General features: G+C 45.2%; 1 protein-coding gene across 2 annotated transcripts in view; it reads left to right on the top strand.

Moving 5' to 3' along the window:
• LOC149435061 (ABC-type organic anion transporter ABCA8-like) overlaps positions 1-21,891 on the top strand; it is a 61,809-nt gene continuing 39,918 nt past the window's right edge. Inside the window, exons 1-19 of one of the 2 annotated variants that reach the window (XM_089663059.1) lie at positions 1-275; positions 2,014-2,118; positions 2,556-2,763; positions 2,968-3,123; positions 4,404-4,501; positions 7,206-7,432; positions 7,865-8,003; positions 9,023-9,208; positions 10,124-10,271; positions 10,589-10,757; positions 12,147-12,205; positions 13,290-13,400; positions 15,576-15,751; positions 15,844-15,963; positions 16,529-16,667; positions 16,775-16,865; positions 18,060-18,199; positions 20,861-20,980; positions 21,403-21,604. In XM_089663059.1, the coding sequence (XP_089519185.1) occupies positions 2,014-2,118; positions 2,556-2,763; positions 2,968-3,123; positions 4,404-4,501; positions 7,206-7,432; positions 7,865-8,003; positions 9,023-9,208; positions 10,124-10,271; positions 10,589-10,757; positions 12,147-12,205; positions 13,290-13,400; positions 15,576-15,751; positions 15,844-15,963; positions 16,529-16,667; positions 16,775-16,865; positions 18,060-18,199; positions 20,861-20,980; positions 21,403-21,604 (2,594 nt within the window). In that variant the 5' untranslated portion in view covers positions 1-275. The remainder of the gene's footprint in view (positions 276-2,013; positions 2,119-2,555; positions 2,764-2,967; positions 3,124-4,403; positions 4,502-7,205; positions 7,433-7,864; positions 8,004-9,022; positions 9,209-10,123; positions 10,272-10,588; positions 10,758-12,146; positions 12,206-13,289; positions 13,401-15,575; positions 15,752-15,843; positions 15,964-16,528; positions 16,668-16,774; positions 16,866-18,059; positions 18,200-20,860; positions 20,981-21,402; positions 21,605-21,891) is intronic. The other variant, XM_089663058.1, reaches the window with a different exon arrangement.

Genomic DNA, 21,891 nt, shown 5'->3' with positions numbered 1-21,891 from the left:
CATGAGATGAAGAATGTGGATGGGATGGTGGGAGAGAGTTCTGGGCTGGAGGTCCTCACAAACCAAGAATTGTCTCTGAGGAATATTCACTGCACACAAACAAATGAGAACAGAGACCCCAGCGAGGATTCTGGGAGTTGCGCCAACATCAGACACATCTGCGTCCCAGTCATGTGACCTCCTCAGACCGACGCTGTACTGGGTGAGGACATAGAACAGATGGTGGGATCTGAGGATCGGGGTGGCTGTGTGTGGGATCCTCTCCGACTTGCAAGGTAAGTGGATTCCCTGCCTGGGGGACGTGTCGCTATAAAGGCCGCTACTGTGGGCAGGCTGTGCAATGACTCTTCCAACCAATCACAGCGTATGGGAGATAATGTTACATTGATACATTTACAATGAAAAAGATGCAAAAAAAAAAAACAAGAAAACGATACATAGCTTCAACGAAAAGATGCAAAAACAACAAAACAAATACAAAACATCAACAAAAAGATTTTTAAAAAAAATTTTTTCTTGTTTTTTTGTATCTTTTGTATTGTGAATGTTTTTTTTTCTATTTTTTTGTATCTTTTTTGTTGTTAATGTATCTTTTTGTTGATTTTTTGTATCTTTTTCTCTTTTTTTTGGTATCTTTTTGTTGATGTTATGTATCTTTTCTTGTTTTTTTGTATCTTTTTTGTTGTGTTTATATCTTTTTGTTGATGTTACATTACCTTTTCTTGTTTATTTGGTATCTTTTTTGTTTTTAATGTATCTTTTTGTTCATGTTATGTATCTTTTTTTTCTTTGGTATCTTTTTTGTTGTTTTTGCATTTTTTTGTTGATGTTATGCATCTCGTTCTTGTTTTTTTTTTTGTACCTTTTTCGTTGGTGTTTTGTTGAATTCTATGTAATGATCTTGAGGCTGAGCTGCTTTCCTATCCAACAATAAGTTCTGTACATGTTGTAAACCTGCAAAGCCACAAAGGATTTCACTTCTAGAAAAAACTAAAAATCCTCCAGAAACTGGAACAGATAAGGTCCTGGTGAAGTCACCCAGAGGTTACTCTCTGCACTTCTGTCATCAAAAAAACAATGGCTTCTATGTAACATATATATTGTGCATTCACATCAGTCCCTAACCCTACATTCACAATACAAAAGATACAAAAAAAAACAAGAAAAAGATACATAACTTCAACAAAAAGATGCAAAAATAAAAAAAGATACAAAACATCAACAAAAAGATACATTAACAACAAAAAAGATTTAAAAAAAACAAGAAAAAGGTACACAACATAAAAAAATATACATTAACAACAAAAAAAAATACAAAAAAAGAGGAAAAGATACATAACATCAACAAAAAGATACATTTACAATGAAAAAGATTAAAAAAAAACAAGAAAAAGGTACACAACATAAAAAAATATACATTAACAACAACAAAAAATACAAAACAAGAGGAAAAGATACATAACATCAACAAAAAGATACATTTACAATGAAAAAGATGCAAAAAAAAAAAGAAAAAGATACATGGCTTCAACGAAAAGATGCAAAAACAACAAAACAAATAAAATATATCAACAAAAAGATTTTAAAAAAATCAAGAAAATTATACAAAACATCAACATAAAGATACATTAACAACAAAAAAGATTTTAAAAAAACCAAGAAAAAGATGCATAATATCAACAAAAAGATGCATAAACAACAGAAAAGATACAAGAAACAAGTTTAAGATACAAAACATTGCTAAAAAGATGCAAAAACAACAAAAAAGATACTAAAAATAACCCCAAGAAAAAGATACATACATCACCAAAACAGAACCATTAACAGCAAAAAAGAAACAAAACATAAAAAGGGTACAAAATATAAAAAAAGATACAAAAACAATAAAAAAGTTGCCAAAAAAACAAGAAAAAGATACATAACGTGAACAAAAAGATACAAAATCAACAAAAAGGTACAAAAACAACAACTTGGAGTGTTTCCAGACTGATCAGCGTTGACGTTGTCTTTCAGATGAGCGGAGGGACAGTGAGGGAGACCAGCCTCGTCCAGCAGACCTGTGCTCTGCTGCGGAAGAATCTTCTGGTACAATGGAGGCGGCTGGGACATGTAGTGCTGGTAGGTACACAGTGAGTGGGGGTAGTTGAGGACGGGGTCTCCTCAAAACTGAACTCCAGGCAGATATAACAGAAACAAACGACGGCGGCACTGTGTTCATCGATACATTATTATTATTATGGGAGAGGGAAGGGCAGGACTAGGAGGCAATCAGGTGTGCTGCAGTGCTCATGTACTAACAGATCACGCTGCTAGGAGGAGAGAGCAGAGTGATACGGACATTAGATATGAATTGGCTGCATTCACTTGTGTCTTTTATATCTGCTTGGAATTCAGCTTTAATGTTTCAGAGAGCCGGTCTCATGTCCTCCCTTATCTAACCCGTCATTTCCTGTGGTGGAGGAGAGGTCAGGGGATCTCCAGCACTATGAACTGTTTGTGATGTCACAGTGCTCTCCTAACTGGTGATGGTGGTGACCCCATGTTTGGTTTTGCAGGAGTGGCTCCAGCATTTCGTGCTGGTCCTCCTGCTCTTCTTAATTCTGCTTGTCGATGGCGGTCCAAACCCGAAGGTATACTTGCCGGCCGAGGTCCTGGGGCGTCTGGATGAATTCAGCAACCGCAGTTTTCCAGTTGGCTACATCCCTACAACCCCGGCCATCAGGGACATAATGCAGAGGGTCAACAGAAGCACCATCATCCCAGGTAAGATCAGCTGGAAGCCAAGCAGGGTGCTCCTCTCCACTGAATGAGGAGTGTATGGGGGTCACCAGAGGGCCTGACTGCTTTGTTAAATGTTTTAGCTCCCATTCAAGTGTTATGTGTATGAAGTTGGGGTACCCCGAGAATTACCCCCCCCCCCACTAATAAATGAATGGAAATAACAAAAGTCCTGACTTCTCCTTCCAGGAATATCGGTTCAGGAATTTCAAAATGCTTCTGACCTTCTGGATGCAGTTAATGAGAACATGCCCGCTGGTGTGGAATTTGTGAATGAGTTTACATATTATATCAGATATGATCTACAAACCATCTCCAGCCCCAATGACTACCTGGCTTATAGAAGTAAGAGGGCATGTGATGGTCAGTGGGAAGAATGTCCCTTACATTGGTGGTCAGTGGGAAGAATGTCCCTTACATTGGTGATCAGTGGGAAGAATGTCCCTTACATTGTGGGTCAGTGGGAAGAATGTCCCTTACATTGGGGGTCAGTGGGAAGAATGTCCCTTACATTGGGGGTCAGTGGGAAGAATGCCCCTTACATTGGGGGTCAGTGGGAAGAATGCTCCTTACATTGGTGATCAGTGGGAAGAATGTCCCTTACATTGGTGGTCAGTGGGAAGAATGCTCCTTACATTGGTGGTCAGTGGGAAGAATGTCCCTTACATTGGGGGTCAGTGGGAAGAATGTCCATTACATTGGTGATCAGTGGGAAGAATGTCCCTTACATTGGGGGTCAGTGGGAAGAATGTCCCTTACATTGGTGATCAGTGGGAAGAATGTCCCTTACATTGGTGATCAGTGGGAAGAATGTCCCTTACATTGGTGATCAGTGGGAAGAGTGTCCCTTACATTGGTGATCAGTGGGAAGAATGTCCCTTACATTGGTGGTCAGTGGGAAGAATGTCCCTTACATTGGGGGTCAGTGGGAAGAATGCCCCTTACATTGGGGGTCAGTGGGAAGAATGTCCCTTACATTGGTGATCAGTGGGAAGAATGCTCCTTACATTGGTGATCAGTGGGAAGAATGTCCCTTACATTGGTGGTCAGTGGGAAGAATGCTCCTTACATTGGTGGTCAGTGGGAAGAATGTCCCTTACATTGGGGGTCAGTGGGAAGAATGTCCCTTACATTGGTGATCACTGGGAAGAATGTCCCTTACATTGGGGGTCAGTGGGAAGAATGTCCCTTACATTGGTGATCAGTGGGAAGAATGTCCCTTACATTGGTGGTCAGTGGGAAGAATGTCCCTTACATTGGGGGTCAGTGGGAAGAATGTCCCTTACATTGGTGGTCAGTGGGAAGAATGTCTCAGCATTGGACCCTTCCAAGAGTGGCAGATGCCCGTGTCCCTCTACACACGGAGAGTCTGTGTTTTTGCCGTGTCCTGTAGTGATGTGAGGGGTCGGAGGAAGGAGTCGGGGTGCAGCAAGGGACACGGGTATCCGACACTCTTAGGTTAGAAGATGCATTCATTGTTATGTCACCTTGTTTGGGTTGTCAGGCTGCACCTTTTTTTTTTTTGGTGGTACAAAAATCCCAGCAAGTGTGTCACATGGGAACAAGCTTGGAATCTCCGATTCATTGTGTTTTACTGCCTTTGCTCCCCCTGTGTGTTCCTCCAGGTGATTGTGACAGTTCAGAACGTTACTGCGACCCCCCGAAGTACTGGAAAGAGGGGTTCATCTCTCTACAGGCCAGCATTGACTCTGCCATAGTAGAGGTGAGCAGACAGCCATTACTGCCCCGTCACCACTCATTATATAGACCGCTGTCTGACCAATGGGGCTAGAAAGATCCTGGGGGGGGGGGCATTGAATAAAAAAGAAACTCCCTCCAGCCGATGGTTGAGAGAAGGGGGTTTTGTTACCCATTGTATCCCTCGGGATCTTTCCGGTTCTGTTTGTTCAGAATACTCTTTCATCAGCATTTCCAAGCCCTGACGAAGGGGGAGGATTGGATGTCCCTGAAACGCGTTGACTTCCTACTGAACAAGACTTGTAATGAAGACCTTTCCTGAACTTTATATAACTGGCTTGGCACTTTCCTCTTCGTAAGGTTTCTCTCGCTTTCAATGCTGACTCTAGTTTGCGGAGCAATTTGTCCTGTAAAATTGATTGTGCATTAATTCAGTGCAAATGGGAGGGGGAGGGGGGGACAAATATCATTAGGCTATTTTCTCTCCAGGTCAAACGTTCTTCATTCATACAGAATACAGAGAATCAAAAAATATATTGCACTATGGCCACTAGATGGAGCTGACGATGATAGGAAATGAGTATTTTTTTTCTTTTATATTCGCCTCCATCTAGTGGCCATAATGCTGCATTTTTCTGATTTACTTTATACCAGGGGTAATGAATTAAAATGTAAGGGGGTCTGGTCAGAATTTTTTTTCCAGCCTAGGTCTCTGTGTCTGAGTCTCTCTTTAATAAAACATAAAAGTAGGCCAAATCACATCCACATTTCAAGTAAAAAAAAATAGAACTACCTTACATAAGGTGTCACCATCCGAGTACCCCTTAGTTCAGATCTCCCCATCACAGTACATCAGAGTGCCCCTTTACACCAGGTGTCACCATCAGAGTACCCCTTAGTTCAGATCTCCCCATCACAGTACATCAGAGTGCCCCTTTACACCAGGTGTCACCATCAGAGTACCCCCATACATAAGGTATTTTATAATGTATCCCCATCAGAGACCTCCTTATATCAGGTATCCCCACCAGAGTACCCCCTTACATAAGGTGTCCCCATCAGGGTGCCCCCTTATATAATGTGTCCACATCTGAGTCCCTCCATACATTAGGTGTCCTCATCAGGGAGCCTCCTTACATAATTTGTACCCATCAGAGTCCCCCCATACATCAGGTGTCCCCATCAGAGTCCCCCCATACATCAGGTGTCCCCATCAGGGAGCCCCCTTACATAATGTGTCCCTATCAGAGTCCCCGATACTTCAGGTGTCCCCATCAGGGTTCCACCTTACATAATGTGTCCCCATCAGCATCCCCATCAAGGTGCCCCCTTACATAATGTGTCAACATCAGCATCCCCATCAAGGTGCCCCCTTACATAATGTGTCAGCATCAGATTTCCCCCATTAGGTGCCCCCATGCATCAGATGTTCCCATCAGGGTGCCACCTTACATAATTTGTACCCATCAGAGTCCCCCCATACATCAGGTGTCCCCATCAGGGAGCCCCCTTACATAATGTGTCCCTATCAGAGTCCCCGATACTTCAGGTGTCCCCATCAGGGTTCCACCTTACATAATGTGTCCCCATCAGCATCCCCATCAAGGTGCCCCCTTACATAATGTGTCAACATCAGCATCCCCATCAAGGTGCCCCCTTACATAATGTGTCAGCATCAGATTTCCCCCATTAGGTGCCCCCATGCATCAGATGTTCCCATCAGGGTGCCACCTTACATAATGTGTCCGCATCAGAGTCCCCCCATCCATCAGGTGTTCCCATCAGGGTGCCACCTTACATAGCGTGTCTACTGATACATCAGGTGTCCCTGTTAGCATGCCACCTTACATAATGTGTCCCCATCAGAGTTCCCCCATTAGGTGCCCCCATCAGCATGCCACCTTACATAATGTGTCCCCATCAGAGTTCCCCCATTAGGTGCCCCCATCAGCATGCCACCTTACATAATGTGTCCCCATCAGAGTTCCCCCATTAGGTGTCCCCATCAGCATGCCACCTTACATAATGTGTCCCCATCAGAGTTCCCCCATTAGGTGCCCCCATCAGCATGCCACTTTACATAATGTGTCCCCATCAGAGTGCCCCCATACATCAGGTGTCCCCTTCAAGGTGCCCCCTTACATCAGGTGTCCCCTTCAAGGTGCCCCCTTACATAACGTGTCCCCAGCAGAGTGCCCCCATTCATCAGAGTGTCCCATACATCAGATTCCCCCATCAGAGTCTCACTATAGTTTAGTAGCGTCCATTTGGGCCGAGCAGGCAGAAGGTGGGAGCTATGTGGAGAAGCGTGCTGCAGGGGGTGAGGCCCCCCTGTTTGCCCCCGTTCATACAGAATGAATGTACACGCAGTTTTTGGGGACAAATAGATCTGCATTTTATTTTCATTGTACATACACCCTTATTTATTCTGAAGACTATTGTCGCTGGAACAGAGAGACAGAATCCAAAAATGTCACTTTAAAGAATATGAGGGGAAGTCTTCCATCGGGGACACAGCTTCTGGGGCAGATGGCTAAGAGATGGGATTTCTCAGGGGGTTGGTGAGGGTCTTTTTTCCACTTTCCAAGAAATACCAGACACAAAGATGATAGTTTATGAATCTCTTACTCACTTTTCTAACCCTATATATATGTATACCCCAAAAAACATAAAAATTGGCCGACATTAAAAAATTGTAAATAGTTGAATGAATGAGCAATATTTTGCAGAGGAACACCAAGCAGTCGCTATGGGATGATATGGCGGCCACAGAGGTGGTGAAGATGAGAGCATTGAAGTTCACAGAAAGGACGGTCCTGGACATGGGCATCTACATCTATGCCATGAGCATGTGCTTCGTCTCGCTGTCCTATGTCATGACGCTGCAGATCACCCGGGAGAGGAGGAAAACCAGAGAGCTGATGAGGATGATGGGACTGAAGGATCTGGCGTTTTGGTGAGTGGCATCAGTCAACCCATAATGAATAGCTTCTTGGTAGAAATACTTTACAGGAGATATAGAGCTAAGGGTGGGTGTCAACAGGGGCGGACTGACAACTCATGAGGCCCCCGGGCAATAGGGGATCATGGGGCCCCTACGTCCTTGCCCAAACTCAAAAAAGCCTATGAAAAAGGTACCAGGGGCATCTCATGGCGCCCCCTAATGACCAAGGGCCCTCGGGCAGTGCCCGGGTTTCCAAATGGTCAGTCCGCCCCTGGGTGTCAATAGTGTAGGAGGTGGGGCAGAGGCTTACTATAGCAGAGCATGGTTGGGGTGAGGGGTCACAGGTATGCCCGACGTTCTGTTGACAGGTAAAATGGTCCTCATTGGTTGGAGTTTTCCAGTCTTAGATGACCTCCAGCATGGTGTCATCATCTTGTATTGCAGGTTGTCTTGGGGGTTGCTTTACACCATCAGTGCCATCATCATCGCCACCCTCATGGCTTTGGTCGCCACCACTTATGTGTATGTTGAAAGTTCCTTTGGCGTTATTTTTCTGCTCTTCTGCCTCTACGGTGTAGCAACGGTAGGTCTGGATGATGTGTTTCTACAAATGAGCACCACGTTAATCCTACACCCACCCAAATCACTAAAATTCTCATAGAAGGTTTAACATGTTAACATATTTTCATTTTCAAGTTCCTTCCATGAAGGTTCCTTGTTTAGGTACTTACTGTTATGGGGTGACAACACTTTATCTCAGTCTTCCAATTGTGTTTCTGCATTGTCACAAGGGTTTGCAATGGAGACTACAAGCAGCCATTTCACACTACACAAACATGGTTCACTGTTGTCACCAGAGATGTTGTTAGAAATCATAGATCCAACCTGACAGGCCTCCTCCATAATGATGCTTCAGTTATGAATGAACACAGTGAGTGATCAGTACATATCACTCATTGTTTTCATTCAGGGAAGGAAGGAGCTGGCAAATGTGACATATTTACTGGACCCTTCCCCCACTCTCCACCCTGAAGGATGCTGGAAGGAGAAGAGGGAAGCCAGTAGCACTGCGAGGGTGGGGGCACACAGGGGGGGAACATATGGTGCATGGCAAGGGTGATAGGTGCAGCTGTGAGGGGGGATGGGGCACTTACTGGTACCAATCCCCTGTATTGCTCTCTCTGTAGCTGAAAGCTAGCGGGAGGGAGAAGAGAAGAAGGCGGCTTTCAGCTGCTGCAGAGAAAGCCACACAGGGGATCAGTTCCAGTAATTGTCCCCCTCTGCCTATCCAATCACCCTCCCTGCCAACGCCTGATTCACCTTGCCGCCTGGGCCCCCCTGCTGACCGGGGCCCCATGCAGTAGGACTGGTGGTCCCCCTTTGTGTACATCCCTGGTTGTCACCATTGAGAAACCTGCCCTGAGAAATACTAATACCACCCATGGAGTGCATGTAGACAGGAAGTGGCTACAGGACACCAACAGCACTGAGATGAACCACAGGATGGGGATATTATAGAAAAGGAGGTTTATGGAGACAGTTTCCTTCTTTTATGAACTAAATCCAGCTTTGCTGATTAGTCCTTTACCTCCCCACCCCCAGGTCTGCTTTAACTGCATGCTGAGCGCCCTCCTCAGGAAGCACCGCCTGACAGCGATTCTGAGCTTTTTCATCACTCTCCTCCTATCTGCACTTGGCCTCCTACCACTGATGAACGCCATGCCCAGATCTCTGGAAGTTTTTCTGAGCATCTTCCACCCCTTCTCCTTCACCGTTGGGATCTCTGAGGTAATGGTTTATTTTTGGAGCTTACACAGAGCTGAGGAACATCTTTCCACCCCCTACAGCACTGTGTCAATCACTGGGCACCAGCACAGTCATGTGACAGTGTCAGGGCTCCAGGGTATGACCAGAGGTATGTGAACTGACGCAGGGAAACGCAGGCTTCAGATATGTTATAAACAATATAATTTATTAAAGACTAACAATACAAACATAAACGCAGTGCAATACTAAAACATAACACAGTGCAAACCAAACCACCCACAGATAACAGTACATACAATGCAAGCGTCGTCAGGCAGGTCGGGTCAATAACAATTGGGCAGGTAGGTACAGGGGGTCAGGCAGAGAATGGTCGGGGTCACAAGCCAGGGATAAAACAGGAGAAGTCAGCAGAGGTCTGGATCAGGCAGGGTCAGCAACAAATCAGACAGAGACAGGGACAGGAACAGGGATGCAGGGACAAGATACAGGGCCCAGGAAAAACACACACCAAGGCAGAGACTGCAGGTCTGGCCATCCCTTAAATACACCTGCATAATCAACTTCAGGTGTTTGGCTGGCTGCAGGGTTGAGTCTCTGATTGCTGGGAGCACCCGCTGGCCAGCCCTGGTACTGCAGCCCAGAAGGCAGGTGAGTCCCACCATTACTGGCAAGTCCATTCCTAACAGACAGGTAGGGGAGTAAGTGACTGATATGCTCATCTATACCGGGACATACTGATCTTCTTTTGGAGACTGAATGGAACAGTGGAGGAGTGAAGGAACAGTTCTTCAGGGGCGGGAATTAATGTGAACCTGTTGCCCTGCACTGCATCAACAAAGCACCCATTTGGCTTAAACTTTGCAAAAGGATTGGAAAGGACTATTGTAATGTTGACAGGAGATGTGCCCATTAATTATGGCTTCTCTGTGTTTTTAGAGCATGCACATGGAAAACGACTTTCAAGGGGCCTTCTTCTCGGACATCGGTGGTGACTCCTCCCACATACTCTCCAGCGCCATCTACCTGACTCTAGACTCGGTGCTTTATATCATCCTCACTCTCTACTTTGACAAGATTATTCCAGGTGATGACAAATGACTGCTACTTACTGTATTCTCATCATTTAATGGTGGATCAATGTGTTCCAATAAGTAGGTGGAGCACACAGGTGGGAAGAATACCTGAGAGGCAGCTTGTGCACTGAGCTGTTGTTCACTGTGATGTCCCTCTTATGATGTCATTATATGCACACTGGTCTAAACGCCTCTGCCAATGGACTCTCTAGCTGTCTTCATTTTGTCCCCATGGCCTTGATTAGACTCAGGGCCATATTTAACATGGGGAAAAAGGAGCAGCCACCCAGGGCCCAGTCAATGTTGACTTGTCTTCTTTTGATGCCAGATAAACACGGAGTGAGACATGAGCCGCTCTTCTTCTTCAGATCTTCATTCTGGTCAAAGAAAAAGAAAATGACCCCCATACCGCTAGGAGAAGGAGGACGCATAGAGGAGGACTTGGGGGACTATGTAGAAAAAGTGCCTACTGAGTTACTGGGACAAGAAGCGATCAGGTACTGGAATCTCCACTTCTGTCCACTGTAGAAGGCACACACAGTAGGCACCTTTAAGGAGAGTTGCAAAGGGATCTGGGAGTACTAGCTAAAAGTAAACTAAGCAGCATTCAAGGCCAGGGGATGGCGTAAAAGCAAATGTAGGGGACCTGTCAAAGAATGGTTTCTCTGCTCATGTAATTTAATGAGAAAGCCAAATCAGCTTGAAGCAGGGTGCAGCAACTTAGAAGCAGGTCAGAAGGAGGTCATTTGCAGGTCCAATGAAACATGAATGATATCCCAAACTGATTTCAAATACAAGCCAGCAGCATTTGCCCAGTGAGATAAGTCTAAAGTCTATTGACTTAGGCCCCAATTGTTATTTTTAACTAAGATCCAGGATGGGGACCTCGTTTCTGATGAATTCATTTTTTTTTAACTTCGCATGGAAGCAGCCACTATTGCCCATTAAATATACAGCCCAGGCTGGGCTTTGCACTTTACGGTGGTGTATGACGATTGTGCCTTGTGGATCCTTGTCCCATGGCAAGCATAGGGGACAGGTTCTTCTGAAAACATTAGGCTCTCTGCAATCTGTGATAACGTGAAACACCAGCAATGCTTCTGATAACCAGAGACCTGTGATTTAGCCTTTGTGAGCCGCCTGTGTTACCCCAGAAATGTATTGTGACCATGTGGCCTTGCTAACTTGTATTCTGTTGATGTAGAGCAGCCATTGTCAACCTTTTACTCCAGAGAAACCCTTCAAATTATGTTTCGGTCTCAGAGAACCCCTGCTATAGTTAATTATTTGGTGGTCATTGGAAAGAGGGCCCCCAACCCCCTACACTGGTCGTCAGAATGCCAACAAACAGCTAAAAATATAATTGATGCCATGGTTCTGGCTCTGCTGAGTGGTGTTGGCTCTGGAACTATGCAGGCTCCATCAGTTGGGAGGTCAATGCTCCAGGAACCCTTAAAAATCTCTGGAGGAAACCTGGTTTAGATTAGTTGATGAAAATGATGAATTTTAGTATCAGGTGTTAGCTCTGTTAAGTGGTGTTGGCCCTGCAACTATGCAGGCACCATCAGATGGAAGATCAACCCGTCACAGCTCCAGGACCTTCTAGAAACCTCTGGAGGAACCCTAGTTTAGGTTAGTTGATGAAAACTATGAATTTAAGTATCAGCTGTTAGCTCTGTTGAGTGGTGTTGGCCCAGGAACTATGCAGGCACCATCAAATTGAAGATCAACCTGCCATAGGTCCAGGAACCCCTAGAAACCTCTGGAGGAACCCTGGTTTAGATTAGTTGATGAAAATTATGAATTTTAGTATCAGGTCACAGAACATATCCTAGGTCTGCTTTTATGTAATTTCCTCTAAATCATCATCTTGTCCCTTCATACAGGATAAGTAATGTCAAGAAGATGTACAGTGGCAAGGACAAGAAGACAGAGGCGCTACGAGGTGATCCAAATCCTGAAATATTCCCTTCTCTTGTCTGTAATACAAATTACTTTCTATAGAATGGATACAAATGAGGATCTTTATTTCACAATCCTGGAAGGAAAATATTTCTCATCCTTTTGACATCTGCTGTGTGGCTGAATGCTTCTTAATATACACTTCCCACCCAGGGGCGGACTGACAACTCATGGGGCCCCCGGGCAATAGGGGATCATGGGGCCCCTGTGTCCTTGCCCAAACTCAGAAAAGCCTATGAAAAAGGTACCAGGGGCATCTCATGGGGCCCCCTACTGACCCCGGGACCTCGGGCAGTGCCTGAGTTTCCAAATGTTCAGTCCACCCCTGTTCCCACCATTGAAGGCTGAGGAAAGGCTGTCTGTCCTTCTGAGGAATTACTGTTTAGAAAACATCTGTCATAGAAACCTTCACAGCTAACACTTAACATAAGCTCAACCATTATGAACATACACTATATTGGCAAAACTATTGGGCCGCCGGCCTTACCACGCACATGACCTTTAATGGCCTCCCAGTCTTAGTCTGTAGGGTTCAATATTGAGTTGGCCCCGCCCTTTCCACACACATGACCTTTAATGCCCCCCAGTCTTAGTCCGTAGGGTTCAATATTGAGTTGGCCCCGCCCTTTGCAGCTATAACAGCTTCAACTCTTCTGGGTAGGCCGTCCACAAGGTTTAGGAGGGTGTCTATGGGAAGGTTGGACCATTCTTCCAGAAGCACATTTGTCAGGTCAGGCACTGATGTCGGGGGAGGAGGCCTGGCTCGCAGTCTCCGCTCTAATTCATCCCAAAGGTGTTCTATGGGGTTGAGGTCAGGACTCTGTGCAGGACAGTCAAGTTCCTCCACCCCAAACTGGCTCCTCCATGTCTTTATGGACCTTGCTTTGTGCAAGAGTAAGATCACCCATAAAGTTGGGAAAGGATAAATATACTTTCAGATAAAGGACAGTCATCCTTTTCCTGTAAAGAGACACAATGTTGCATCCCACATTTTTTATGTCTATGATGGAAGCGTAATCCTATATCCTGTAGGCACACATTGATCATTGAAGTGTTTTTCTCCCCAGGACTGAATCTGGACGTCTATGAGGGACAGATCACAGCGTTACTCGGTCACAGCGGAGCTGGAAAAACCACGTTACTGAATATACTCAGCGGGATGTGTGGAACCACTAGCGGTGAGCTTTTCTCGACTCTCCCATCATATTTTTCACATGTCTATATATAAAGGTATATAGAGGACCAGGAGCAAAATGCAATAATCAGATTGTATTTCTTCCATCAGCCAGCAAACAAGCAATAGGAACGCCAGTTTGGGGCAACTCCCCCATTCCTCATATTCAGTAACTATGATCGAATCACATAGAAACAATTAAGTACTGTCCATGATACTTTTCATCCAATTTTTCAGGACAAGCTGGGTACCTGTACTGCTTGGACCTTGAAGAAGGGGGTACACCCCAAAAGCTTCTCCTGAAAGATTGTATGTTGGTGCAAAAAAAAAGAAAAAAAAGTACCACGGAGAGTACTCAATTGTTTCTGTCACAAGTTCACTCATACTACTACAATCACTTTCATCATAGAACCCCATAAATTCCAGGCGCTCAATATCTCGGCACCCCCCTCTACCCTAGCACAATTACGTGATGCTCTCCCTTTCTCCTGTGCCTCCCATCATCTCCCCTTTTTGGGCATTAAACTCACCGCTGACCGCTGACCCTGCATTTTTGTTCTCCTCTAATTATCCACCTATGTTAACTCATATAACCAATCTCATGTCCTCATGGTCTTCCTTACCCCTAGCAATGTCTATCCTGCCAAAAATACTTTACCTCTATAGGGTTCTCCCCATATCAGTCCCCTCATACTGTCTGAGAATCCTTCAACGACGTACCCACTCCTATGTCTGGGGCAAAGTTAGGTCTCGCAATGCTAAAAACAGGCTAGGCTAGGCCTCCCCAACTTTACTAAATATGACTATGCCACACAACTAGCTCACCTGCCTAAATACCATGCAGTGCATGAAACCCCCCTGTGGGTCGCTTTGGAAGCAGTGGACTGTGGCCCGCTTTATGTAGCAAACCTACTATGGATTCAACCACGAGACCATCGGACAATTTGCAATGCAGTTACTAAACATAGCCTATCCCTCTGGGATACCCTCAAGACGAGGTTCACCTTGCGCTAACCCCATAATCCCATGCTATCCTTCCTCTGCAACCCTGCGTTTACCCCAGCCTGGTCCACGGCCTCCCTGTTTCATAGCTGGTCATGCAGAGGCCTTAACAGAGCTTATAAACTGACGACTCCGGATACCTTCTAGCCCTTACCACATTTATGTGAATCCTTTGGCCTTCCGAGATCTGAGATATTTTGCTACTTACAAGTTAAACATTTCTTCACTCATAACCTACGAAGTGACCCCTTCACCTCACCTATGACTAAATTTGAACAATTTTGTAAACATGATCCCCATGCATGCGGTATGATCTCCACCTGATATCCCCACCTGATATCCCCACCTCCACCTGCACGCATATCTTATGTCAGTAGATGGGAGAGTGATCTTGGTCAGGCTTTGGACCCCTCAGACTGGGATGATATCTGGTTGCACACTAAGTCAGCATTCCCAAACATAGTAGCCTTGGAAACAAACTATAAAGTAATCATGCGATGGTACATGGTTCCCACTCGGATAGCCAAATTCCTCCCCTCCTACTCTTCCTTATGCTTTCGAGGCTGTCCTGATCCTGGCACTTACTTCCATATCTGGTGGCAATGGTCTCTACTTTCTGGGCTGAGGTTTTTGGTATCCTTACCTCGATACTTCCCTATTCTCTGCCTCCAAGCACTGCCCTATTGAACAAGAAACCTCCTGGCATGTCCAAACTCCACTTTAAGCTATTTCTGCAAATCACTACCACAGCAAAGCAAACTATTGCTAAAGCCTGGAAAACTCCTCACCTCCATATTTTGGAAGTTAAGCATAGGGTCACGAGAGCTTAGGTTCATACTAAACTTGAAGCGACTATCCAAGACACTGTTCACTCCTTTGAGCGTCTTTGGAAACCTTGGGTGCTTTGAATTATTATTTTTTGGTGCTTTGAGTCGAACATTAAATATTCATACAAGAACGCTGTTACATAATTAGAAAAATAAAACAGATATAAAACAGTTTAAGAGTACACAATGCCTCTGACCCCCCATGAGTCTACAACAGCTTACTGTGCATTACTGGTCCATGACTTCCAATCTGCTGATAGGACCATAACCAACCCCTGTAATACAGATGGAGGCTCAAATATACATTTTGGATGGAGATGACCTTTAATATAATTTCTTCCTCATTGTAGGATCCGCCAACATCTATGGCCATCCTCTATCAGACCTCAGTCTTCGTCAGGAGCTCCGGAGAAAGATCGGCTTTTGTCCGCAGTTCGATGTCAACTTTGAGCTTCTAACGTTGAAGGAGAACTTGGAGGTTTTTGCTCAGATTAAAGGAGTTCCTAGAAGTAAAGTGAAATCCGAGGTACAAACCCATGTGCATATACAGATAGACATCAACAATAGACATCTGGAAATGGAAGGTTTGGATTCTTGTTGATCGGATTTATTTTATAGGTAGAAAAGGTCCTTTGTGACCTGGACATAGAGAACATTGAAGACCTGAGAGCCAATAAACTGAGTGGAGGTCAGAGGAGGAAGCTGACCCTGGCGATTGCACTATTAGGAGACCCCGAGGTAATCTTCTTCAGCTTCCATTAAAAAAAAAGAAAAAACACTTCAGGGTGAATAAACAAAAAAAATGCATAGCTATTCATCCATCAAAACTGCATATAAATTTGTTCTGTGCGGATGAGGCAAAATGGAATGTTCTTAGGCTATAGTCTCCACAGCTTCATTCTTAGTCATTAAAAAGTGTTATTGGGGGAAAATACCACATTATGACCACCAGATGGCGTGGAGTATAACAGGAAATAAGTCTGCTCTTCAGCTCCATCTAGTGGGCATGATGCAGTATTATCCAAATCTACATGTACATGGAACCTAATTCAATCTGCAGAGACTGTAGCCTAAAAGCATTGGAGTTTTCCCAATTTGCACAGACTGCATTTAATAAACACACCCCGTTTAATAATTTTGTCTAACAACTTACTGATACAGGAGCACATAGATGAGTATCACAATATGAAATGTATGGAGTGAACATATATTATTGCCTTTATTAAAATGTTCCTTTAATTGCTGGTGTGCACCACAAATGTTCACAAATCTCTTTCATTTTTAAAATTGCCCCTCCTTCCAGGTTCTGTTGCTGGATGAACCGACGGCTGGCCTCGACCCGTTCTCCAGGCACTGTGTATGGTCTGTTCTCAAAGAGCGCAAAGCTGGCCACGTCACTCTATTCAGCACGCAGTTCATGGACGAAGCCGACATCCTTGCAGGTTCAGCATTCTAAGATTTTGGTGTCCACCTCTCTGTCCTAACATGAACTCTAGCTTGTTGGAAATTCTAATCCATATCTGTCCCTTATCTTCATATTTGGTTTCAGACCGCAAGGCTGTGCTCTCCAACGGGAGGCTGAAATGTGTTGGTAGCTCTTTTTTCCTAAAACGGAAATGGGGTATCGGCTATCACTTGAGGTGAGCATGGAGGCATGAACCTGTATGCAATGCTTTGTGACTTGCAGAAGATGTAGTTGGTGCACCAAGTATAGGATTCACCACACAACTCTAGGGTTAGGATTCTCCAAACTACTCCTCCAACATCTAGACTGTGGTGCAAACGCAAAGGGCCTCATACCTAAAATTTCAGGAAAGGGTTAGGATTCACCAAACAACTCCTCTAACATCTAGGTTGTGGTGCAAGCCATAAGGATCTCATACCTGAACCTTCAAGGAAGGGTCAAGATTTGCCAAACAACTCCTCTAACATCTAGACTATGGTGTTAACACAAAGGGCTCCATATGGGAACCTACAAGGAAGGGTTAGGATTTGCCAAACAACTCCTCTAAGCTCTAGACTGTCATGAAAGCCATAAGGATCTCATACCTGAACCTTCAAGAAAGGGTTAGGATTCACCAAACAACTCCTCTAACCTCTAGACTGTGGTGCAAGCCATAAGGATCTCATACCTGAACCATCAAGAAAGGGTTAGGATTCACCAAGCAACTCCTCTAACATCTAGACTATGGTGTTAACACAAAGGGCTCCATATGGGAACCTACAAGGAAGGGTTAGGATTTGCCGAACAACTCCTCTAAGCTCTAGACTGTGGTGCAAGCCATAAGGATCTCATACCTGAACCTTCAAGAAAGGGTTAGGATTCACCAAGCAACTCCTCTAACATCTAGACTATGGTGTTAACACAAAGGGCTCCATATGGGAACCTACAAGGAAGGGTTAGGATTTGCCAAACAACTCCTCTAACATCTAGACTATGGTGCCAACACAAAGGGCCTCATACCTGAATCTTCAATAAAGGCAGTGCGGGGACAGGGTCATCCAGTGCCCAGGGCAAAAATGCCAACCTCTCCCCTCCTCGGTTCATGATGTACAAGCTTAGGGGATTCTACATCCAGCAACCACTCGCTTGTCAAAATCACTGCCACTGTCGCTACTCCTGTCAGTCTTGTAACAGAAGGAAGGAAGGTGCCCCCATCCCTTCAGCGAACCATTGAACCCAGGGCAGCCACCCCTTCGGCCCACCCCTTGTCCCATCCCTGAAAGAAGGGTTAGGATTCATAAAGCAATGTTCCTCATCATTGTGGAGAGTATTTTAGTGATACATTTTGCCCAATAATACTATACTTATTTTTTCTTTTTGGGGAACACAGGATGCAGGTGACCCCGTCATGTGACACAGAGGCCATCACATCATTCATAAAGCAGCACGTCTCCAGTGCCAAACTCAGCACACAGAATGTGGAGGATTTGACCTTCACCCTGCCATTTGAGAACATGGATGCCTTCCCAGGTACGGGGCACATGTCATGGTCTGGAGGATATAAAATATAAGTTTGTTGTGCATTCATATGCAGTGGATTCATAAAATAACGGGAAAAGGAAGCAGGGAGTGCAAAGACCAGGATCATGGAGCTATGGGTACCGCAAAGCTCCTGCCACATTTAGAAGCTGTATATCAGAAAAAACAGCAGGTGGGTTGACTCTGGGTCAGAGCTGAGAAGCTCTGCAGATCAGCTCTCTAGACATTTCCTCTGCTCTAGAACTTTGGAGAAAGGTCTAGAAGCAGTGGGTTGACCTTCACCCTGCCATTCCAGAACTTGGAGGCCTTCCCAGGCATGGGGCACATGTCATGGTCTGGAGGGTATAAAATGGAAGTCTTTTAGGCATTCATCTGAAGTGAATTGATAAAATAGCAGGGAGTGCACAGACCAGGAGCATGGAGCCAACAGAACCACAGAGCTCCGATCACATTTATAAGAGCCGTATGTTGGAAGAGACAGCATGGAGGTAAATGTAATTAATGCATTACACCAGAATTTCTCAACTTTTTTCAGTCACAGCACCCCTTAAAAGTGTGCAAAATCACGAGGCATCCGAGTCTAAAATGTAAAGAACTCAAATGCTACTTATCAATAGGAGACCTGAGCCTGGGACGATGCACACAAGACCTCCCTTCATGTCAGAGTCCCCAATCACATCAGAGCCTCCCCTTCGATCAGAGGTCTCCCCCTCCTTTACATCAACATCGCCCTTTTATGTCAGAGGTTCCCCTATACCTCAAAGTAGCCCTTCACATCATTGCCCCCCTTCACATGAGATGTCCCCCATCACATCAGAGCCCCCTTCATGTCAGAGGACCCCCCCCCATCAGATCAGAGCCTTCCCTTTACATCAAAGTCCCCCTTTTATGTCAGAGGATCCCCTACACCTCAGAGTAGCTTTTCACATCAGCGGTCCCCCAGCATATCAGAGCCCCACTTCATATCAGCGTGCCCCGTTCATGTCAGAGGACCCCCCAAAACACATCAGAGATCCCCTCTTCACATCAAAGGTCCCCGAAACACATCAGAGTCCAGTCTCTCTTTTATTTTTAATATCCATTACAAAATATGATACAAAACAAAAAGAAAACAAAACATACTTCCAGCCTAATATACAGGAGATCGGAACGCGCGGTCTTTGGGGTCGGGGTAGTCCTACAAAAATGTATGAACACACGTTGAGAACATATTCAAGTAGCTGAGAGCTTTCCCTTTACATTGGGGTCCTCCATCAAGAGATCCCCTCTTCACATCACAGACCCCCATTACATCAGAGATCCCCTCTTCACATCACAGACCCCATTACATCAGAGATCCCCTCTTCACATCACAGACCCCCATTACATCAGAGATCCCCACTTCACATCACTGACCTCCATCACATCAGAGATCCCCTCTTCACATCACAGTCCCCCATCACATCAGAGATCCCCTCTTCACGTCACAGTCCCCCATCACATCTGAGATCCCCTCTTCACGGCACAGTCCCCCATCACATCAGAGATCCCCTCTTCACATCACTGACCTCCATCACATCAGAGATCCCCTCTTCACGTCACAGTCCCCCATCACATCAGAGATCCCCTCTTCACATCACAGACCCCCATTACATCAGAGATCCCCTCTTCACATCACAGTCCCCCATCACATCAGAGATCCCCTCTTCACGTCACAGTCCCCCATCACATCTGAGATCCCCTCTTCACGGCACAGTCCCCCATCACATCAGAGATCCCCTCTTCACGTCACAGTCCCCATCACATCAGAGATCCCCTCTTCACGTCACAGTCCCCATCACATCAGAGATCCCCTCTTCACGTCACAGTCCCCATCACATCAGAGATCCCCTCTTCATGTCACAGTCCCCGATCACATCAGAGATCCCCTCTTCACGTCACAGTCCCCCATCACATCAGAGATCCCCTCTTCACAACACAGTCCCCCATCACATCTGAGATCCCCACTTCACATCACAGACCCCCATTACATCAGAGATCCCCTCTTCACGGCACAGTCCCCCATCACATCAGAGATCCCCTCTTCACGTCACAGTCCCCATCACATCAGAGATCCCCTCTTTATGTCACAGTCCCCCATCACATCAGAGATCCCCTCTTCATGTCACAGTCCCCCATCACATCAGAGATCCCCTCTTCACATCACAGTCCCCCATCACATCAGAGATCCCCACTTCATATCACAGTCCCCCATCACATCAGAGATCCCCTCTTCACATCACAGTCCCCATCACATCAGAGATCCCCTCTTCACATCACAGTCCCCATTACATCAGAGATCACCTCTTCACATCACAGTCCCCATCACATCAGAAATCACCCTTTTACATCAGAGGCCCCCTATATGTTAGATTCCCCAGTCACATCAAAGTCCCCGCTATATATCAGAGGTCACAAGTAACTACAGAGTCTCTCCATCACAGAGTTCGATGCCCCCATCACATCATAGAGTCCCCTCATCCATGCAGGTCAAACTGGGTCTCATGCACGCAGCACCCCAAGGGAACCCAAATGGCACCCTGGTTGAGAAACATTACATTACACTAACCTCTCTCTGTCCTTTCCATTCATATTTCCTGATGCTCTTTCTTAACATTTTTTTTGTTTTTGCAGCTCTGTTCTCTGACCTGGAGGGACGTGTTGGACGTGACATTGTAAGTTACGGGGTCTCTATTACCACGCTGGACGATGTGTTCCTGAAACTGGAAGGGGAGGCCGAGATTGAAAGAGGAGGTGGGCATAATTTTCATATGTTTTATCCATCCAGCAGTTCTGGATTAGGCATTTCAGGAAAATAGCACATTATGGCCATTAGGCCGCGCTAACAATCATAAGAAGCAAAGGCAAAAGGAAGTAGATAGCTAACTGCATTTTCTAGCAGGATCAACGGGTATTCTGTGCATTTATCAAATAGAAATCATAAAACACTTTTAATTGCTTATTTACTAAAACAAAAAGGAAGAAAATAAGAGAAATGAATTGTTCGGGTGAACATACACATTCCAAGGCTGAGTGCCAAGTCAAGGTCTCTATGTCATTAAATCTAATATTATTAATACCAGCAAACCGACAACAAAATGTGCCAGAATCAAATTTCTACTGTCTATGTACAACACACCAAGTTATGATTTTTTTTTGACATTTTGAATGATTAGATTACGGTGTTTTTGCTCATGAGCAAAATGATCAGGAGGACCAGGATCACTTCTCCTCGGAGCCGGAGGATTCAGCCCTTCTGATGTCAGACTCTGGTATGCCCACCATTAGTGGAATGGCACTATGGAGACAGCAGGTGTTGGCTGTGGCGAGGATCCGATACTTGAAGCTTATCCATGATGTGAAAGGCTTTCGATCCATGTAGGTGATATCATTGGTTTATGGCAATATCTGCTGCAACTGGACTCTGGTATAGTAGAGAGAGTTAATCCATGTATGAAATTCTAAAATTGTGATGCAGGGGCATCAGATGGCATTAGGCAATTTGCTCCTAACTTCGTCGTAGATTTGTCAGAACAACAGCAAAAATTCTAGGCTAGCTCCATCCAAAACTGCCAATGTAGCGTATGCAGGAGACACTAGGTTCATCTACAGGACTCTACGCAGGACATTTGAGTTCCTCCACACCAAAATGGTCCAACCATGTC

The sequence above is a fragment of the Staurois parvus genome, unplaced genomic scaffold (assembly GCF_062004578.1).
Source record: "Staurois parvus isolate SC_StPar_1 unplaced genomic scaffold, SC_StPar_1.0 ptg001618l, whole genome shotgun sequence".
In the NCBI taxonomy this organism is placed as follows: Eukaryota; Metazoa; Chordata; class Amphibia; order Anura; family Ranidae; genus Staurois; species Staurois parvus.
Note: the sequence above shows the minus strand (reverse complement) of the source record. Positions and strands in the feature narration are given on the sequence as shown.